General features: G+C 40.3%; 1 protein-coding gene across 1 annotated transcript in view; it reads right to left on the bottom strand.

Moving 5' to 3' along the window:
- Window positions 1-747: 747 nt before the first annotated feature.
- Window positions 748-16,435, bottom strand: part of ADAMTS17 (ADAM metallopeptidase with thrombospondin type 1 motif 17) — a 166,633-nt gene continuing 150,945 nt past the window's right edge. The window contains exons 24-25 of the mRNA XM_042824518.1: window positions 7,556-7,733; window positions 748-4,537 (exon numbers count right to left, since the gene is read on the bottom strand). Of these exons, the coding sequence (XP_042680452.1) occupies window positions 4,386-4,537; window positions 7,556-7,733 (330 nt within the window). The 3' untranslated portion in view covers window positions 748-4,385. The remainder of the gene's footprint in view (window positions 4,538-7,555; window positions 7,734-16,435) is intronic.

Genomic DNA, 16,435 nt, shown 5'->3' with positions numbered 1-16,435 from the left:
AACAGGCAGAGTAAGTACATAAGCCTACCAGATTTATAGAAGACATATTGGCACATACCAGGAAAATTTCAAGCCAAATGTATGACAGCATTCCTTACACCCCTCCCACCCATTGCCATATCCGATCTTACTGTAATGCCTTTGGCTTCCAAAGGCTTATAGCTATGTTTTATTGTTTAAACAGGTCAACAATTGCAATCATATGTTGACTCCAGGCAATACACAAACACAATGACGTGTTAATACACAGCAACACTTGGATGAAATTTCTACAATTTTGATGCTGTTAAGAGTCATATGTAACGGCAGCTGGGCTGGCATCTCAGGCTACCTCTGAAAAACAGGAGTCTATAGGTGCTATGCCAGTACCAAGAAGCTAGCGTGAGATCAGAAAATGAACTCTATTTTTTAAAGTAGGTATAAGCTCGATTTCTGGAAATCATCTTGGGACAGGGACTCTTATACCAGCAGTAGAAGATACCGCTTGCTTTTAGGACTGCTTTAGAAAGGTGCTGCTCCCATCTCCAACAGTGACATTTTAACAAGAACTGAAATGGGATGTGGATGACGGCATCTTTGTAGAACAGGATAGGAAGGGATCCTCCATGCCTGTGTGCAACCATTCATAAAATGACATTTTCACCAGGCTGAAGGGGAAGTCAAGTAGTACAAAGACACTGGCTAGTGCCTACAACAAACACATCCAAAACACTTAGCACTGAAGTAATTCTGTTTATTTCACACCAGGGCAGTATGCAGCTAGGTTATGTAGATATCTTTCAAATGGATGGCCTAGTTTAGCTTCAACATAAACTTCCATATGTTCAGCAACCTTCGTTATTGGGTTGCACCTGCAGAGCAGCTACCATTTAACATACAGCTAGCTGCCACCTCACCTCAGCTCCAACATACATTGAAAGCAACCTTTCTCAAAAGCTCTTGCAAAACGTCCCCAGGCATATGCTTTAGCTTCCTGGCAGCCTGCTCAGTCATACACAGTGATTTCCCAAACAAAACCTAGGTTATCGTTTCCAAACAGGCATGTTCTACTGTTGTGTCCCTGAGGAGAGACCTTGCTAGACAGTAATCAGGTATTAACACTCCCTGTGCTTTATTCTGCAACCCAGCTGGGAAAGACCCATCATTCCTTGATTTGTTAGCATACCAGGAATTCTGAGATGCCAGATTTCTTACTGACAAAAAACGTTTTATACCTACCACAGCTATCACATAGTTGGCCTAGATTTAACCAAATCCCAGTCTCAGTCCAGTACTAGACAGATTCATTAGGTACTACTTACAGCTTCACCCCTTGCTCTGAATTTTCATGCTAGCTGCTCGATTTGCATTATATTTTTTCAAGTTCAGAAACCTAGTTAAAGTTGTTATGGAAAAAATAAATTTATTATTCAACATACTCAATTTGTTTTCAAAATGGAATGATCCTCTTTTCTATTTCTTTTTTTTTTCAGTTTTCATTTACAACTTCTTCCATTTAGTTTGACTGTTTTTATCTTTTCTAGTTATAACCAGCACCAAAAAGAAAATTACCATGGATACAGTACATATGCAAATTAACTAATGGAAAAATATATACATTTCACTCTGTAATGAAAAACTTACATGGTATTATTGCCATGGAGGATATATCCCTGTATTATAATAAAATATCAAGCAATAATCGACTGCTAAGATTCTTTTCCACCAACAAAATTAGCACCATACATGAGATAGTGAGAATCTACACTCAGTAACACCACTGTGCAACTAGAAATGTACAGTACTTTAGTAACAGTACAGAGTATTGTTTACAATATGGAAATACCACCACTGTAATCTAAAGAGTGTCAATCTTTTAGGATCAACTAAAAGAAAAAGTATTGCCATAGATACACCAAAACAAACAGCTTTTCTTTCACCAGTATGGAGTAACTGAGGGCAGAGCATAGCTGTAAATTCATAGTAAGGCTCCTATAAGATGATACAAAACAGAAGTGCAAGAGTATTGAACAGAATTAAATTCTTTTTATATTTTTTTTCTGGCTATTATAACATGGGAGGGTTGTCACCAGATGAAGTTAGAGAATGTAATAAAATGGAGCTGTGTTGTACCATCAGTTTTTAATTAATGTTGGTTTCTGATCATTTCTAAAAAAGCTCGATGCATGCTAATCTGTGGACTGAGAGAGCAAGCGAGGTGGTTTTCAGTGCTCAGACATTCTGAAAAATTCCTTCTAAATTCATGTTTCCTTAGGCAGGACCCTGAACTTGGACCCCAGCATTTTTCATTGATTGCTTACTAAGTATTTATACAACCTCTGCATCTGGGATACAGGGTGGGAATAACAGAAGAGAGAGGTTGGATTCTGACTATCAGGTGCCAAAAGAACATCCAGTATAACAAAATCTGAGTTAGAATCATTTCCCTGGTAGCGAAAATCATCTGGGACACAGAAAAGCAGATCTGTTTGTGACAGGCACTTGAGAATAAATGGTGTGCAAACGTGGCTTCGTGCATACAGGCCAGCTCTGGGGTGCACACACTTGTTTGCACTAAATAAGCACAGATACGAATGTGAAGCCCACACAGGATTAGCCTGCCAATGAAATTATAACTCCCTGTGCTTGAAAAACTTAGCTGTGGATAAAATGCTGATGAGTTATTGCAGTGAGATCCTGAAAACTGGAATAAGGAAGAAAAAAGTTGCTTTAAAGATATGTTAGTTACTAAGAATTTTTATCCCTCCTTGCATTGAAAGGAAGATAACAGCAACAAAGACAGCTTGAGGACAGGTGTGAGCTGCAATCCATAGTGGGCTCAGGGTTAAAGGTGGGCTTACTTCTGCACTCATCCACAAGGAATAAAACAGTAACACAGTTCTAGAGCGAGTACAAAGCTGCAATTCATCCAAAAGGCTCTGCTCATATTATGAAGAATGAGCTGTAACTTAACCACTGCACAACTGGCCTTGGAGCCTGGCAAGGGAAATGATACATGTTGGAGCAAGATACGATAGAGAGACACTGATCTGCAGGACTAGCGGTGGGGACAAACTCTGCCCTGGGTAGAGCTCCCGTTTCAAGTCTCACATATCAGAGAGGAGTTTGGTTTAAAGTGCAGACACATGGAAGAGGATATCATATATGCAGCACTTGCTAAGTGCTCTGATAGCACCAATCTGATAGCACCAAACCTGATAGCACCACAAAAGAAAATGTGACAATACAGTGAGCAAAATCCTAACCTTTACTGAAGGCAACAGAAGCCCTTGGCCTTAGGGCTTCAGCACACTCAGGGTTTCATCTTGAATGCCTTGCACCACTCGTAGCACTTTGATACAAAAGGCTATATAAACTTCAGATGTATACAAGAGCCAAAAGACAAGAAACACCTGTTCTGCTCTTCAGTTCATCCTTCATACAAAGGTTGTTCCAAGGTTGTCTCTGTACTAATCCTATCCAGTTTCATGGTACTCTCCTTATCTGAATGCCTCCTGAAAGCTTGAGAGAGATTAAATCAAACAATCCCTCAGTGAGCTCTACTGGATCCAATGTTTTCTGGCTTTTCCCACCTCGTTGAAAATGGTTTTTGCATAAATGTAACTATCTACTGTTGTTAATAAGCTTCTATTTCATTAGCTCAGAGAAAAATTAGTCTTCATAAAAGAAACTATTATTTTGGGGAAAAGAGAGAGAAGATTGTGTTTTAAAATTAGAAAGAAGAGCAGTCACTATTAGTTGCTCTCAAAAAATATGACTCAGAATGCTGGATGTAATTGCAATGAACTTTCTGTGGGAGTTCCATAGATGTCCATCCTCTGCTATCAGTTTTCACAAGCTTTTATAGTAAATCCCCCCTTTCATTTACGTGTGTCCCTTCAAGCCCACTCAACAGTGGGATAACTGTTCAGAATGAAAAACATTAGATGAAAGCCAAGATTAAAAGATTAAATAATGTCTCTACCTTTGCTTAACTATTTTGCCAGAGGCCTTCCTCCGTGGAGGCACCTATAACCTTAGTCAATGTAATCACTTTGCAACTCTTGTCCTTTAATGGTATTAAGCCATCCAGTGGCTGATGATTTAATATATTAAAGTAAAAAGCATTAATGAAAAAGGTAAAGATGTCAAAACATGATAAAATGATTGGCTCCTTGAGATGACTCTTTTCTATTTTTTTGTTTTCCTTTTTTTTTTTTTTTTTTTTTATGGTGGATGAGTGGATTACTTTGGTATCCAGTCTGTAGAGTTAGTTTTCAAGTCTCAATAGGTATGCTTTGGAATCCACCACACTGTAGCAACTCATGAAGTTCCAGTACTCAGACCTACTAGTCCGTGACTTACATACAAATAGCTGTAATACCCTAAGAAGTAGCACAGGTTCATTAACTCTTCTGTTGCATCTTGTTTGCATAAAAGTCTCTGCAAGTCTGGCAACAGCGCTGATACCACCGCATGTCCTGGCACAGGTTCTTCTCCCGGATCACCCTGCAGTACACTGTCCACTGGTCGCCTGTGCACTTGTACGTGAGAGCAGCTTTGGACAAGAAAAGAAAGAAGAAACTAGCAGATTAGCTAGAGAACAGCACTGCTGGTGTGATCAAAATCACAGGAAGGGCCAATCTCTCTGTGAGCACTGGAGGCGGGATAATGCTCTACCTACTGAGACATCAGACAATGGATAGAGAGCTCTTGGGAGTGCTTATTGCTAGTGTGCAGTTGGCTGTGACTGTGCAAGCACAGAGCTACTGATATTGTACCTACTTTGTCTCAGTGACAAGTAAGTTTAGATGAATGAAATACCTAAAGCATCAGCTTAGACTTAAATACACAAGTACTGCACAGCAGCAAATGAAAGCTGTATGCTTTCAGGTACAGTGCTTTGCTAAGGTGTGCTGTCAGGAGTGGTCATCATCCTCTGAGTGGAAAATGTTTTTTACAGAGAAGCAAAAGCAAAACTCAATTTGATGGATATAAAGCTAAATTAACAGGAAGCAAAAAAAACACTTCTTAGTTGGACAACAAGTGCTGCTGGGAGGCAGAAACCCCCTAAGATTGACAAAATGTTTTTGCAGGGTGGAAAGCAGCATGAAGATACTGGTGCTTAATCTGTTGCCAATATCATTAAAGTGTCACTAGTGATTTTATGAAAAAGTAACAGGAACAAAACTATATGTGACAAAAACGCATGATGGTAGCAAATGCTTTTTATGCTACTACAGATTTATGAACTGAATGTAGCAGTCTTATGAATGCAGTGATAACTGAAAAATCTTCTAAATAATTATTCCTGCTTTTGAGGTTGGAAAAAAAAAAAGGACTAGTTGGAGAACATGAAAAGGTGATGTTACCCTGTATTCAGCATTGAGTCTCAGTGTCAAGCACCAGGAAACCACAGAGAACTGGTGGGAATGCCTATCACCAAAGCTGTGTTTAGTTGGAGAAGTAAAGGTCTGATAAAATCTGATGCAATGGAATTGCACTGAGAAAAAAGAAACAACATTTAAATCTTTTTCTTATTTTTTTTCAATTTGAGAGAAAAAACAGCGATCGTCTTAAATGCAAGGAGGGTAGAGTTATTTCTGTGCCTGCCAGCAGTGAAGGGGCTCATTGAGGAGGTAAGATCTGATGCACTCTCTGCTAGCTATGGTTCCAAAAAGCCATAGTTTACAAAAACATGACGTAGCTGGGTTAATTAGATACTCTGCAGGAATATCAGAGCCACATCACAGGAATCTGATGGAATGCTTTATGTAATAGAAAGGCACGGAGCCACAGATAAAACAGGACTCTGGTTTTTTAGAGGTCCAAGATCTGTTACGGGTTGTGAAGTAAGACAGGAAGCACACATTGGAAGAAACAGCTCAGGTACCTGGGGGATAAAATAAATCCCCTCTAAATGTGTCTTCACTGAGGGACACTGGACACAGATAGGAAAGTCAGGCAAGGTGAACTCCGATCTTTTATACTACTAGAAACATTACAGAGGATGAGAAACACTGTAGAGTGAGGACAAGACAGCACAGGTTTTGTACGTGACTGGATTTTTTCCTGTATATTTTTTGTGAGGTTGCAGAAAACAGAAAATTTTGTTTAAAAAAAATTCAATGAGAATCTGTATATATGTAGGAAGAACAAAACATTCAATGATATATCTTTCCGCTAATATCAATTATCATTGTTTCTGGCCTGGTGATTCCAAGCCTGGTTTAGAAATAAAGCATCCCAAATTACTTGCAGATTACTTTCAGCAGGGACTCGAGCCCTCTCAGTCTTCTGAACACAAGAGCTTTTTATTGCTTTGTTCAAAAACGTGAATTAGAAAGGGTTTATTTTCTCATCAGTGTATCAAAGGCTTATTTCTCAAACGAAATGTTTTCCCTCCACTATGCTCTTAGTGCTAAAATATTTGGGAAGCACTCTCAGATGTTCTTAAACAAAAGAGCTTAAAAGCTCCTCAGTACGTCTGTATTTGCAAGACTAAAATTTCCCATACTCTTTTAAATAGCTACTGAACTTTTGGGAAACAACTTTCAGTTCAGAAGCCTCATGTCCAGTCCTAGTTCAAATGTTACTTAAATCATGCTGGAAAGCATGATTAGAAATGGTTCTCTACTACTTAGTAGCTCTGCATTTTCACGGGTGTTAGAGACTTTTTGTCTACAAGAGGTGGTAGGATGGAAGCTGTTCTTAAAAGCAGTGGGAGGTAGCAATTAGTCTGTGTCAGCAACTGATGGCTTAGTTCAGCTTTGTCTTACTGCTGATTATGTGTGAAATGTAAAGAAATCAGGTTGGTTCTTTGAGCTTTGACTGAGGACAAAAGCTGAAGTTTGAAGAAAAAAAAATTATTCCCTTGTAAAGTAAGCAAATATGACATGGAAAATTACAGATTCCTACAATTTTGTATTAACATAAGCATTCTTAATTAGATCCTTCTCTTAAACACAGTGTTTTGGAAAACAAATGGCTTACCACAGTAGTCAGGTTGGCCAGGTACACAGTGAATGCTGGGAGGGTGAGAAGGACAGTGGCAGAAAAACAAGTTTTCACAGAAGGGATCTGGATGCTTTCTTGCCTCCCAGAGCAAATTAATTCATCAAACCACATTCTTGTGGCAACAAATGAGAAGGAAAAAAAAAAAACTAAAGCCAGTCATGCTCTACTTGTCAAGGTCATGCATTTTCCTTGGGGCAGAGAAGAATAAAATATCATACTTTACACACACCACAGTTAAAGCGCGGTGAGATGTTTGTTTGTGACTAAGAAAGATAAATCTGTCAGCTCCCTCTGTGATCCACCAATCCATCATCCACCACTAGTCCTATTGGTCCCACAGGTCTAGCCACTGCGTGGTGCTTCTCCTTGAGCAGTCTGCAGCAAGAACTGATGGGTAAGGAAGAACCTAACCACTCCAGATCTTTAGTCTGAGTGTCTCTCTCCTAATTTCTGGAAGCCCCACTTTTTTTTCCTTTTTTTTTTTTTAATATACTGAGATGTTGGGCTTCATCTGGTCCTTCACAGGTGGCACACCTTCACCCCAAGACCCCTCACTCACCAAGTCTGGGCGAGGTAATTGTGTTGACATTAATCTTCTCATTGCAGACCTCTTGGTGGCACTGCCTGTAGGCTGCTGGCTTGGACAGGACAGGACACTCACTGCCATGGCGCCCGGTGACTTTGTGCATGCACTGCACAACACGTGACTGGAGGCCCTTCCCACAGGTTGAGGAGCACTGGAGAAGAGAAGAGACTGAGACATGGGCAAAGCTGAACAGCTTCAAAATCATGTGTTTACGTACAGCATAAAAATAACTGCCAGAATTGAAGTGTGCAGCAGATCAGTGGATAAGCACGGACTCAACGCTGAGCAAATTTATTAACAAGAGACCCTTCATAAAGTTGTCGCATTTGTCAGCATTCTGCAGCTCCCAGAGTGTTGCATGCAGAAAAACAGTCCTAGCATGTGGGTTGTCTTTCTGTGTGGACTCATTTCACCCTGAGTCCACCCACACTAGCTGTCTCTCTCAATGTCCATGAGGTTCCAAGAGGACTGAGGTGCAACTCTTTCCACCAGCAACAAAGATGCAAAGCTGAAAAATCACCACTGCTGAATACTGCCCAGGAATACTCCCACTTCATGAGGGAGACAGTGGAACTGGTTGCCTTAGTTTAAACACCTTCTCCAAGACTTTGTCTGTCTGACAAGGCTACTTTCACAAACCAGGTGACCACCGCAAGGCACTGGTATCAGGTAACCAAGGATTACAGCGGAGGCAGTCAGCTCCTACTGCATGCCCAGACCCATAGAGAAGCTCTGTTCCAGTATGTAGGAGAACACATTAGGTATTCAAGTATTCACTCCTCTATCCTTGCTAACTGTCTGGCACTTGTCTGTCCTCCTGGGAGCAATTGCAAATTGTATTTCGTGAGTTTTGGCTTCTATTAGCCAAGAGGCCCAGCCTGTTTATATGCTCTCTTTGTTGTCATACAATTGGAGTCCCTGCCTCTCCCTCCCTCTTCCTCTGGCCCAGTCACTTGTGATTTACAATGTCCTACTTGCACGCAGTTCAATTTTAATAAAACAAATGCAGTGAGCACAGCGAGGTGCACCAGCTGGAGTTAATAAAAGAACCTTGTATTTAAAATAAAGAAACAATAGGTTGCAGGACTTTGGTATGATTCCTATTTCTGCTAGAGCCACACACAAGCAAACAATGGGGAGGAGGAGGTGGGAGAAAAGTCAGGAAATATAATTAGGATGGTGTCAAAACGTTCGCATTTTCTATCCTCTGCTGTTTCTGAACAAGGTCAGTGCAGTGGAGCTCTTTCCCTGAAAAATGTTATCATTTCAGACTGCTGCTTCTTAAAAATGGCAAACCAGAGATTTAGGACACTCCAAATATCAGCACCGCTGAGACTGGATGGAAGTCTGAACAATGGGAATGCAGTGTGGATGACTGTAAGGCCAGAACACAGGGGCAAAAGTACAGGTGGATGCATGCACTCCTCCACCTCCTCTCCCATCTATTTGTTCTGAAGTATCATAACAAACCCCGGGTGCTGCTCAAAGACCATCTAATGCAAGAGGCATAGCTTTGTTCTGGGCTGGAGCACACACAGCTTCTCCTTCCTGTGTGGATCACTGCAAGACCTATGCAAAATGGCCTCACGTGAAAGGAACATTAAAATAGAATTGGTGGGATCCTGCTTCAGACAACCCAGCACAGGGAGATACCTACGTATACAATGTGTGTTCTCAGTTCTGCGTAGGAAGAACTGTAGCACCAGAAAAGCTTGCTGACAAAAGTAACACAGGCCAGCTCTAATATTCATTTTTAGTCACTCACATTGATGTCTTTTTATTAACAGGTTTCCTATACTTGTCGTACTCACCAAATGTGTGTTTGCTTTACTGTTGAAAGAAAATATGTGCACCTGTTCGTTATTCTTACTGCATCCCTCCCTGCACTTCTCTAGCACTGAATTTCTCCAAAAAAGAGACAAAAGACACTTTCCTCATAAGGTGAATAAGGTTTTCGGCTACTGATATACACTCACCTACCTTTGTCTGTGTTTCTGTCTCAGCATTTGTTAACCAGCAAGGAGGGTAAGCAGTGAAACTTTTTCCACAGATACTGCCAACTCCAATCCTCAGACAAATAACAGCAGATTTTTGCCCGAGGCAGTTTTATTCCTTCTCCTGGGAGATTGGGATCATCACCTATGCTATGCAATTAGTTTTTCACAGCCAGGAAGACAGATTTTAACATCTTTCTTGAACTCTTTTGGGCTTGGCAGCTAAAGGAAGGTTGGACATCTGGCTTATTTTAAGATGAAATTTTCAACTCTGTACTTGGATAGTCTCTTTCCTAGGAATTTCAATAGGAAATAGGAATAGATACAAAATACAAAGGGGGAATTGTTACTCATGCTGCCCGATGAAGAGAGGACATCATTAAAAGAGGGATAAAAATCAAACTCCAACTGAACAGCAAATTCTCATAAATACCTTTCCTCCTATTCTGGACAGCTAAATGCACTGCTACAGTCTCTCTGCTCCCAAATATTTATAGAGCAATTAAATATATCCATGGAAAAGTTTTCAGGGCTGGATTCACCCCGACACAGGACCCTCAGGACTGGACACAGGTATGAAGTGTTCAAGCAGGGAAAACTGCTGCAGCCCTCTTGCAAACAGGGAACTTCTAGGCAGTCAAGGCAAGGGCACATCACTCATGGCTGGATGGGGCTGGGCTGCAGGGGTTGAAATCCTGCTCCAGCTTGGCACTTGATCCAGCTTTCATTCTGCAGAATGCTGGGAAAATATCAACTTGTCACAAACACCGCTGTTAACACAAATACTCTGGAAATCAAAAAAACCTATAAAAGCATTGATATAACTCCAAAAACACGTGTGTTTTGATGCCACAGTGACCTGTAAACGTGGAGGATCAGCTTTGGAACGCGATGCAGAGTGGTGCGGAACTCTGCCTGCCCCGTGAGCTGCTCTGCAAGCACTGAGGCAAAGCCCATAAGCAACTTGCCCAGTCTCAGAAACCAGGGACGCAGGCAAATGGCTGAATAGATGCTGGTGGCAAACAAAGGAGTGTTCTCTTCCCTTTCAGGAGGCACTGCCAATGATATCAATATCACAAAAATGCATATGCAAAATCCACGTAGTTTAGCCACAACACACTAAATGGACAATATAGCCATTGTAAATTAGAAAATCAACCCGCATGCAAAGATCAAAGGATTGTTCAACGCTGGAACAAGGAGGGGGGTTAATGAACAGTTAGGAAAAGTGAACCTAATGAGAGCTCTTTTAACTCCCAGTTTAAGCACTACTTGAGAAGGCAAAAGAAGTAAAAAAAATGCCTCCATTCACATTCTTTGGCAGTAACATGGAAGCCGGTGGGGATATCCAGAAGGAAATAAACTCACAAATTGTCAAGGCAGCAGCTGCATTCATCAGCTTAAAGAAAATTTACTCACAGAAAGACTCCAACCTTCAGACTAAGCTATGATTTTTCAACAGGAATGCTATTTTCACCTTAGGATAATCTAAGAAAGCTTGAAATCTACTGAAGGTGATGACAGGTGTCTAATTCCTTTGAAAGCAAATGCCTCAGGAGAATACTAGGTATTAAAACAGAATGAATTTACAGTAAGTGCTGGGATCTGTCAAGGACTTCATCAACTCTGATCTACAAAAGATAGCCAGAAAAGGAGAGAGGAATAAAAATAAATTAAGCCAGGGCAGGCTTGCCTTTGGGCAGCTGTAGGAATACCTAACAAGGATCAGCCCAAAGAATCCCTATGTTGAGGATTAATGGGGACAGAATAAAGAACAGATTTACTGCAACAGAGGACAGGCTGTGATTTGCTCTGGACTGAATGGGATAATGAAGAATTGCTTATGCCTTAGTTGAGAACTGCTGACCTTGCAGGGATGTCCTCAGACCACATATCACCTTTAAAAATCTCACTTTTCTGACCTCTAAGAGACGTTAGTCTCTTTTATAAGAGACTTGCTTCTTCTGGCAGAAGGTCACAGCATCCCTTCAGCCAATCCTGAACATACTACAATATTTATAAGGCAAATCTGTTGCAGGGAGAGATAGTTCAAAATGACAGTAATAACTGAGCTGAAGGCAAGGTTTGCTAAAATTTTATCCGTCAGTCTGCAGGCATCTGATGTTTAAAGATATGGGTTTGTCCCCAATTTGCTGAAAGTTGCTGATGCCAAGGATAACACTATGGCTAAAGCTCCAGCATTCAGAGATACAGTCATGCTTTACTGACTTCAGAGCTCAAGTATTCAAGGCGTTAGGATAGGGCAGAGAGTTTTTCCCCCAGGGGTTTTATTTCTTGCTTTTATGAAAGTCAGAAAAAAACTAAGAGAGGTTCCTATTGGCACCATTCTAACACAGCACCTGAGATGAACGACAAACATCCTGTAATTCAACTGTTCTTGAGACCTTAATGTGTGTGCTCTGAAAGTCAGTACCCTACACCCCTTAACATCAGGCTTTTTACAAATATTGCTAATTTAAACTCTAGAGTTTTAACTGAAAAGCAGCATGCGATATACTTTCATAAACACCAGTTTGACTTTCACTATGGCATCACGCTAATGAAAGAAATTTCTGTCTTTTCATTGATAAGATCTCAGCCCAAAGCAAACTGTAAGCTGTTTTTCAAGCTCTCCTGTTCTTTTCTTTCTTTCCTTTTTTTTTTTTTTTTTTTTTTCTTTTTAACTCTGGATCTGTAAAGAGAACATATCTGGTCTTGCTTACAACAAACTATCACTTGGAAACTTTTGTGAAATGACTGATTTGTTTAACCTAGCCAAGAAAAAATGCATACCCTTCTGACTCAATATAGGAAGAAACAATAAATTACAGCAGAAAATGCTCGTGGCTGATGTGACAGTATCTTAGAAGGGGAAGAGAGAAGCAATCTTTGCAAACTGCCTACAGCTGTGCTTTCGAACTGCATGACCCTGAGAAACAAGACCTGACCAGCATGCCTCCCTGTGTAATTATGGTTGACTTTGCTATTCTGAAAAGTTCCATTGTGCACAGAGTTCAGAGATTATAAGCAGAATGCATGAATATTCAGGGTACTGACAGTGCCCTTAAGTACTTGTGCAATGCAGCTCAGGTGGATGCTAATGAGGAAATGATATTTAATTAATCATACCAACCAGACAGAATTCACGTCATAGAATCATAATGTATCAGTGTTGGAAGGGACTCACAAGGATCATCATGTCCAACTCTTGGCTACACAGAGGACTGCGTGAAACTCAAATAATAAAAGCAAAGATGTGAAATTAAGCTGTATTGCCTACAAGGTGCCATATCCTAGCATACCACCTCTAGCATCATGTGTGCACCGTTTTGATCTGTGACAAGTAAAAAGCAGAAATCTCCCATAGCTTATTCAATCTGTAGAACTTCAATGAAAATGAAGCAGACAACCACTTCATGTAAAATGCATAATTGAGCTAACTTCAAGTGAGCTAGATAGTAAAAGAAAGCTGCATAACCATGGAAACACATAACTCCACTCAGGCTGACTGCCTGAGAATTACCTTACTTCTACAACATATGCATTCAATGCATTCAACGCTGAGCAATGTTTTTATGAGCTACATGACCTACAGTTGCACACTAACTGCTGCCATAGATGTTATTCTGAAAGAGAATCTTGTTAACCGAAGCTCCACTGAGCACATCTTTAAATTACTCATCTTTTAATAAGCAATGCTACCTAAAAGCAATTTATTAAAAAGAAAGTAAGTAAAGATGTCATTAGGATTATTTAATTTCAGCAAGAGGATGCTCATCTCCAGCACACTGGTTCTGGCTGGGTGTTCTCTAGACAAGGAGCTACTCAGATCTGAGGTATATGAAGAACACTGCAGCTCACCACTGTGCACAGCCAAAAGAAGGGATCACCATCAGGGTGACAGCCATTGTTCTTTAAAGACATTCTGGAAAGTTGTCACCTTAGTGCCTCACTGGTCACTGTAAAACTCAGTAGGCTTTTGGAAATACTACAAAATTATGTAGCATTGCTAGTGACACATACTGTATGTTGTAAGGAATTGAAGCACAAAAACCTCTTCAGCTGCACAGTACAAAAAGCAAATTGCATACTGTTCACCTCCTTAAAGACATTATCCTAAATACTGTAACGTCTCAGTTACTCAGAGAAAATGAATGCCAATATTTGAACAGGCTTGCCTTTCATGCTTTCTTCCTTCTCACATTAAAAAGAGTAAAATAGTCACAATAGAATTCCATTTCAAATCCACTGATCTTAGTGGGAGGCTTTAATGCTCCATCAAAAAAAAAAGCACTTAATGAATGAGGCTTTTAAATAAAAGATATCACAAAAGAAAAGTTATTTTTCCAATTAATAGGATCACTGGAGGCTGTATTGGAAGACAGTAAGACTATGACAGAAAAAATCCCACTTCAAACAAAACACTCATGAATACGGCCTTTTTGCAGCACTCTATCCATCTCTTAGGAATCATCAAAATAATCTGTACATTCCCAGAAACTCCAGCAGAGTTGAGCTGTGCAAACTGTTGTGCAAGATAGAAGCTGTCACTGTTTCAAAGGCACACTCAGGACTTGGTTTCTGCGGCTTAGAGATCACAGGGGAATGACACAGCCAGCACTATAGTCTGCACCTCTTCACTTTTCACACCTAGGTTTACCACTAAAACTGGAGCTGACAGCACAGGTCTAGAGAGTCTTACACTTGTTTTAGTGCTGATACACGATTTTTACATTTCTGACCATAGCAAAAAATTTTTCACAGATGGTGAACGGAAAATCAGAGAGGAAAAAGGGAAGGATTCACCTTAGTGAACTAGCTGTTTATCTTAGTGAACTAGCTCTGCTTACGGGCCCTTTGCAGCCAGTGAGTGGAGGGATCAAAGATCCCTCAGACTTACAGATTCAGTAATTCAGACTCTACTAAGGGGAGGAGATAACGCTATTAAGACAAAGATTATAAATGGTACCTAATAACTCTCCCAAACAAAGCACCTACCTGTCAGATGGCGAGGACTCAGTGATGTGCATTTAAGCAAGCAATGGGCCCATGGCCATGCTGCAGCCTTTTTTTGTAAAATAAGCACAAGGTTTTCTCTTACACTGAGATACATTTTATTCCAGGCTTTTCCTCTATGGAAATTAAACTAGAGATTGATGGTTTTAGCTTAACTCATCTCAAGAAGGTACCTTTCTATTTGAAATATGCATAGCTATCACTTTTCATGATGCTTTCCAAAGTCTTTACTACGACATCAGCACCAGCTTTCCTGAATTCAGGACTGTCTCTATGTGATATAACCAAGTTTGGGCCATTTGTTCTTATCCTCTGTAGCCAGGAGTATTTTGAAGATTAACTGTTGGCAAAAGAGGCTGCAATTTGCACATCAGTATCAGAAGCTGGAGGAAAAAAGCCACAGGGAATTGGAACTAGTAGTGCAACTTAGAGCAGTCCACTGGGACAGCAGTCAGGTTTAGGATACGCTGATGATCTGGCTCTCAGTTATGCTTATAAGGAGAGCTAGAGAGAGTTAGAAGATAGAAGCCTGTTGGGCCCTCTCTAGACATATCCAGCTGCATCACTTTCTGGAGATCAATTTGCATCAGTGAGACCTTTCAATATCAGCTTCTAGCTGTGGTGCTGAATGCACACAAGCAGACATAAATTACAAGTTGTTTGCCAAGCCAAAGCAAGTAAGAGGCAGGGAAAGGTCTGTCAGCTGTGATGTGCTTAGCCTGCACTCCTAAGCAACCATCCCTGCTGCAGATTTTTCTCCCAATTCAACAAGAAAAGTTATTTTCTTCAAGGTAGAAGAAGATGAACTTAGTTGTGACCTTTATGAACAATTAACAAGTTGTCCATGGTTTATCACTAGCAGATGGTGGGTCAAGCCATGAATTTGTAATGAATTTTAGAACAAAGGACAGATTGCTTCAATATTTATAGCTTTGAATACACCTCTCAAATCACAGCTGTCCTTGATTTGCTCCTCTTATCATATAATGTGAGTTAATCATTAAAAGTGAGACATACAGAGGATTTTGCTGATGTTCCCAGATGTTTGGAACTCGAAAAACATGCCTCCCTGGCAGTGGAAAACTGTTGAGCTTTTTGAAAAAAAAAGAAGAAACAAAAAAAACCAAAAAACCCAACACCTTTTCTTTGTGTGTGTACTGCAAGGATAGGGGTTTTATCTCTCAGAGAATGCAGCCTACTGTAATCCTGCCAAAATAATTAATTCACAATAACAAAATCCTTGTTACCACCCATTGCCGTAAATGACTGCTGATCTGCAGTATGAAACACCTCAATGTCTGGCACAAATACAGTATTTTTGTTATAGGAAATTAGATTTTTTTTCTCTGTATTGTTAATATTCTCCTGGGATGAGAACCTGCAGCCAGTATTTCATAGGCTGGAGAAAATACTGTAAAGAAATTGGCAGCCAGTGATGCACAAGCAGGTCAGGTGGCTATAGGTAATTTTTCACATGTATTTTATCATTACTGACATTATTTGGCAACAAGAATACTTTTTAAAACTGTGCTTTGCCAAGCTGATCATTACTACTGCTGTGCAGATTCTTCAGTACACAACCATTCTGAACTCAGTTAAAGTTGGGCCCAGGTGTTCATGTAAAACATGTAAAATGGTAGAAAAAGATTTCTCCTCCGCTCCTCTCCTTTCCTCAAGTGGAATCCCAGCTTGAGATGCCATACATTTCTGTTTTCACCCAGAAGTATGAATCTGTGATGGTTCCTACACAAGACCCAAGGATCTCACACAGCCCAGCAGATCAGATTCTGATCTGAATTGCCTTGGCATAAGCTTGCAGTAATTTAAGTGGCTGAATCAATCT

The sequence above is a fragment of the Centrocercus urophasianus genome, unplaced genomic scaffold (genome assembly GCF_019232065.1).
Source record: "Centrocercus urophasianus isolate 14NV4802_14NV808 unplaced genomic scaffold, USGS_Curo_1.0 seq_23, whole genome shotgun sequence".
NCBI lineage: Eukaryota > Metazoa > Chordata > Aves > Galliformes > Phasianidae > Centrocercus > Centrocercus urophasianus.
This window is presented reverse-complemented; position numbering and strand designations above follow the sequence as displayed.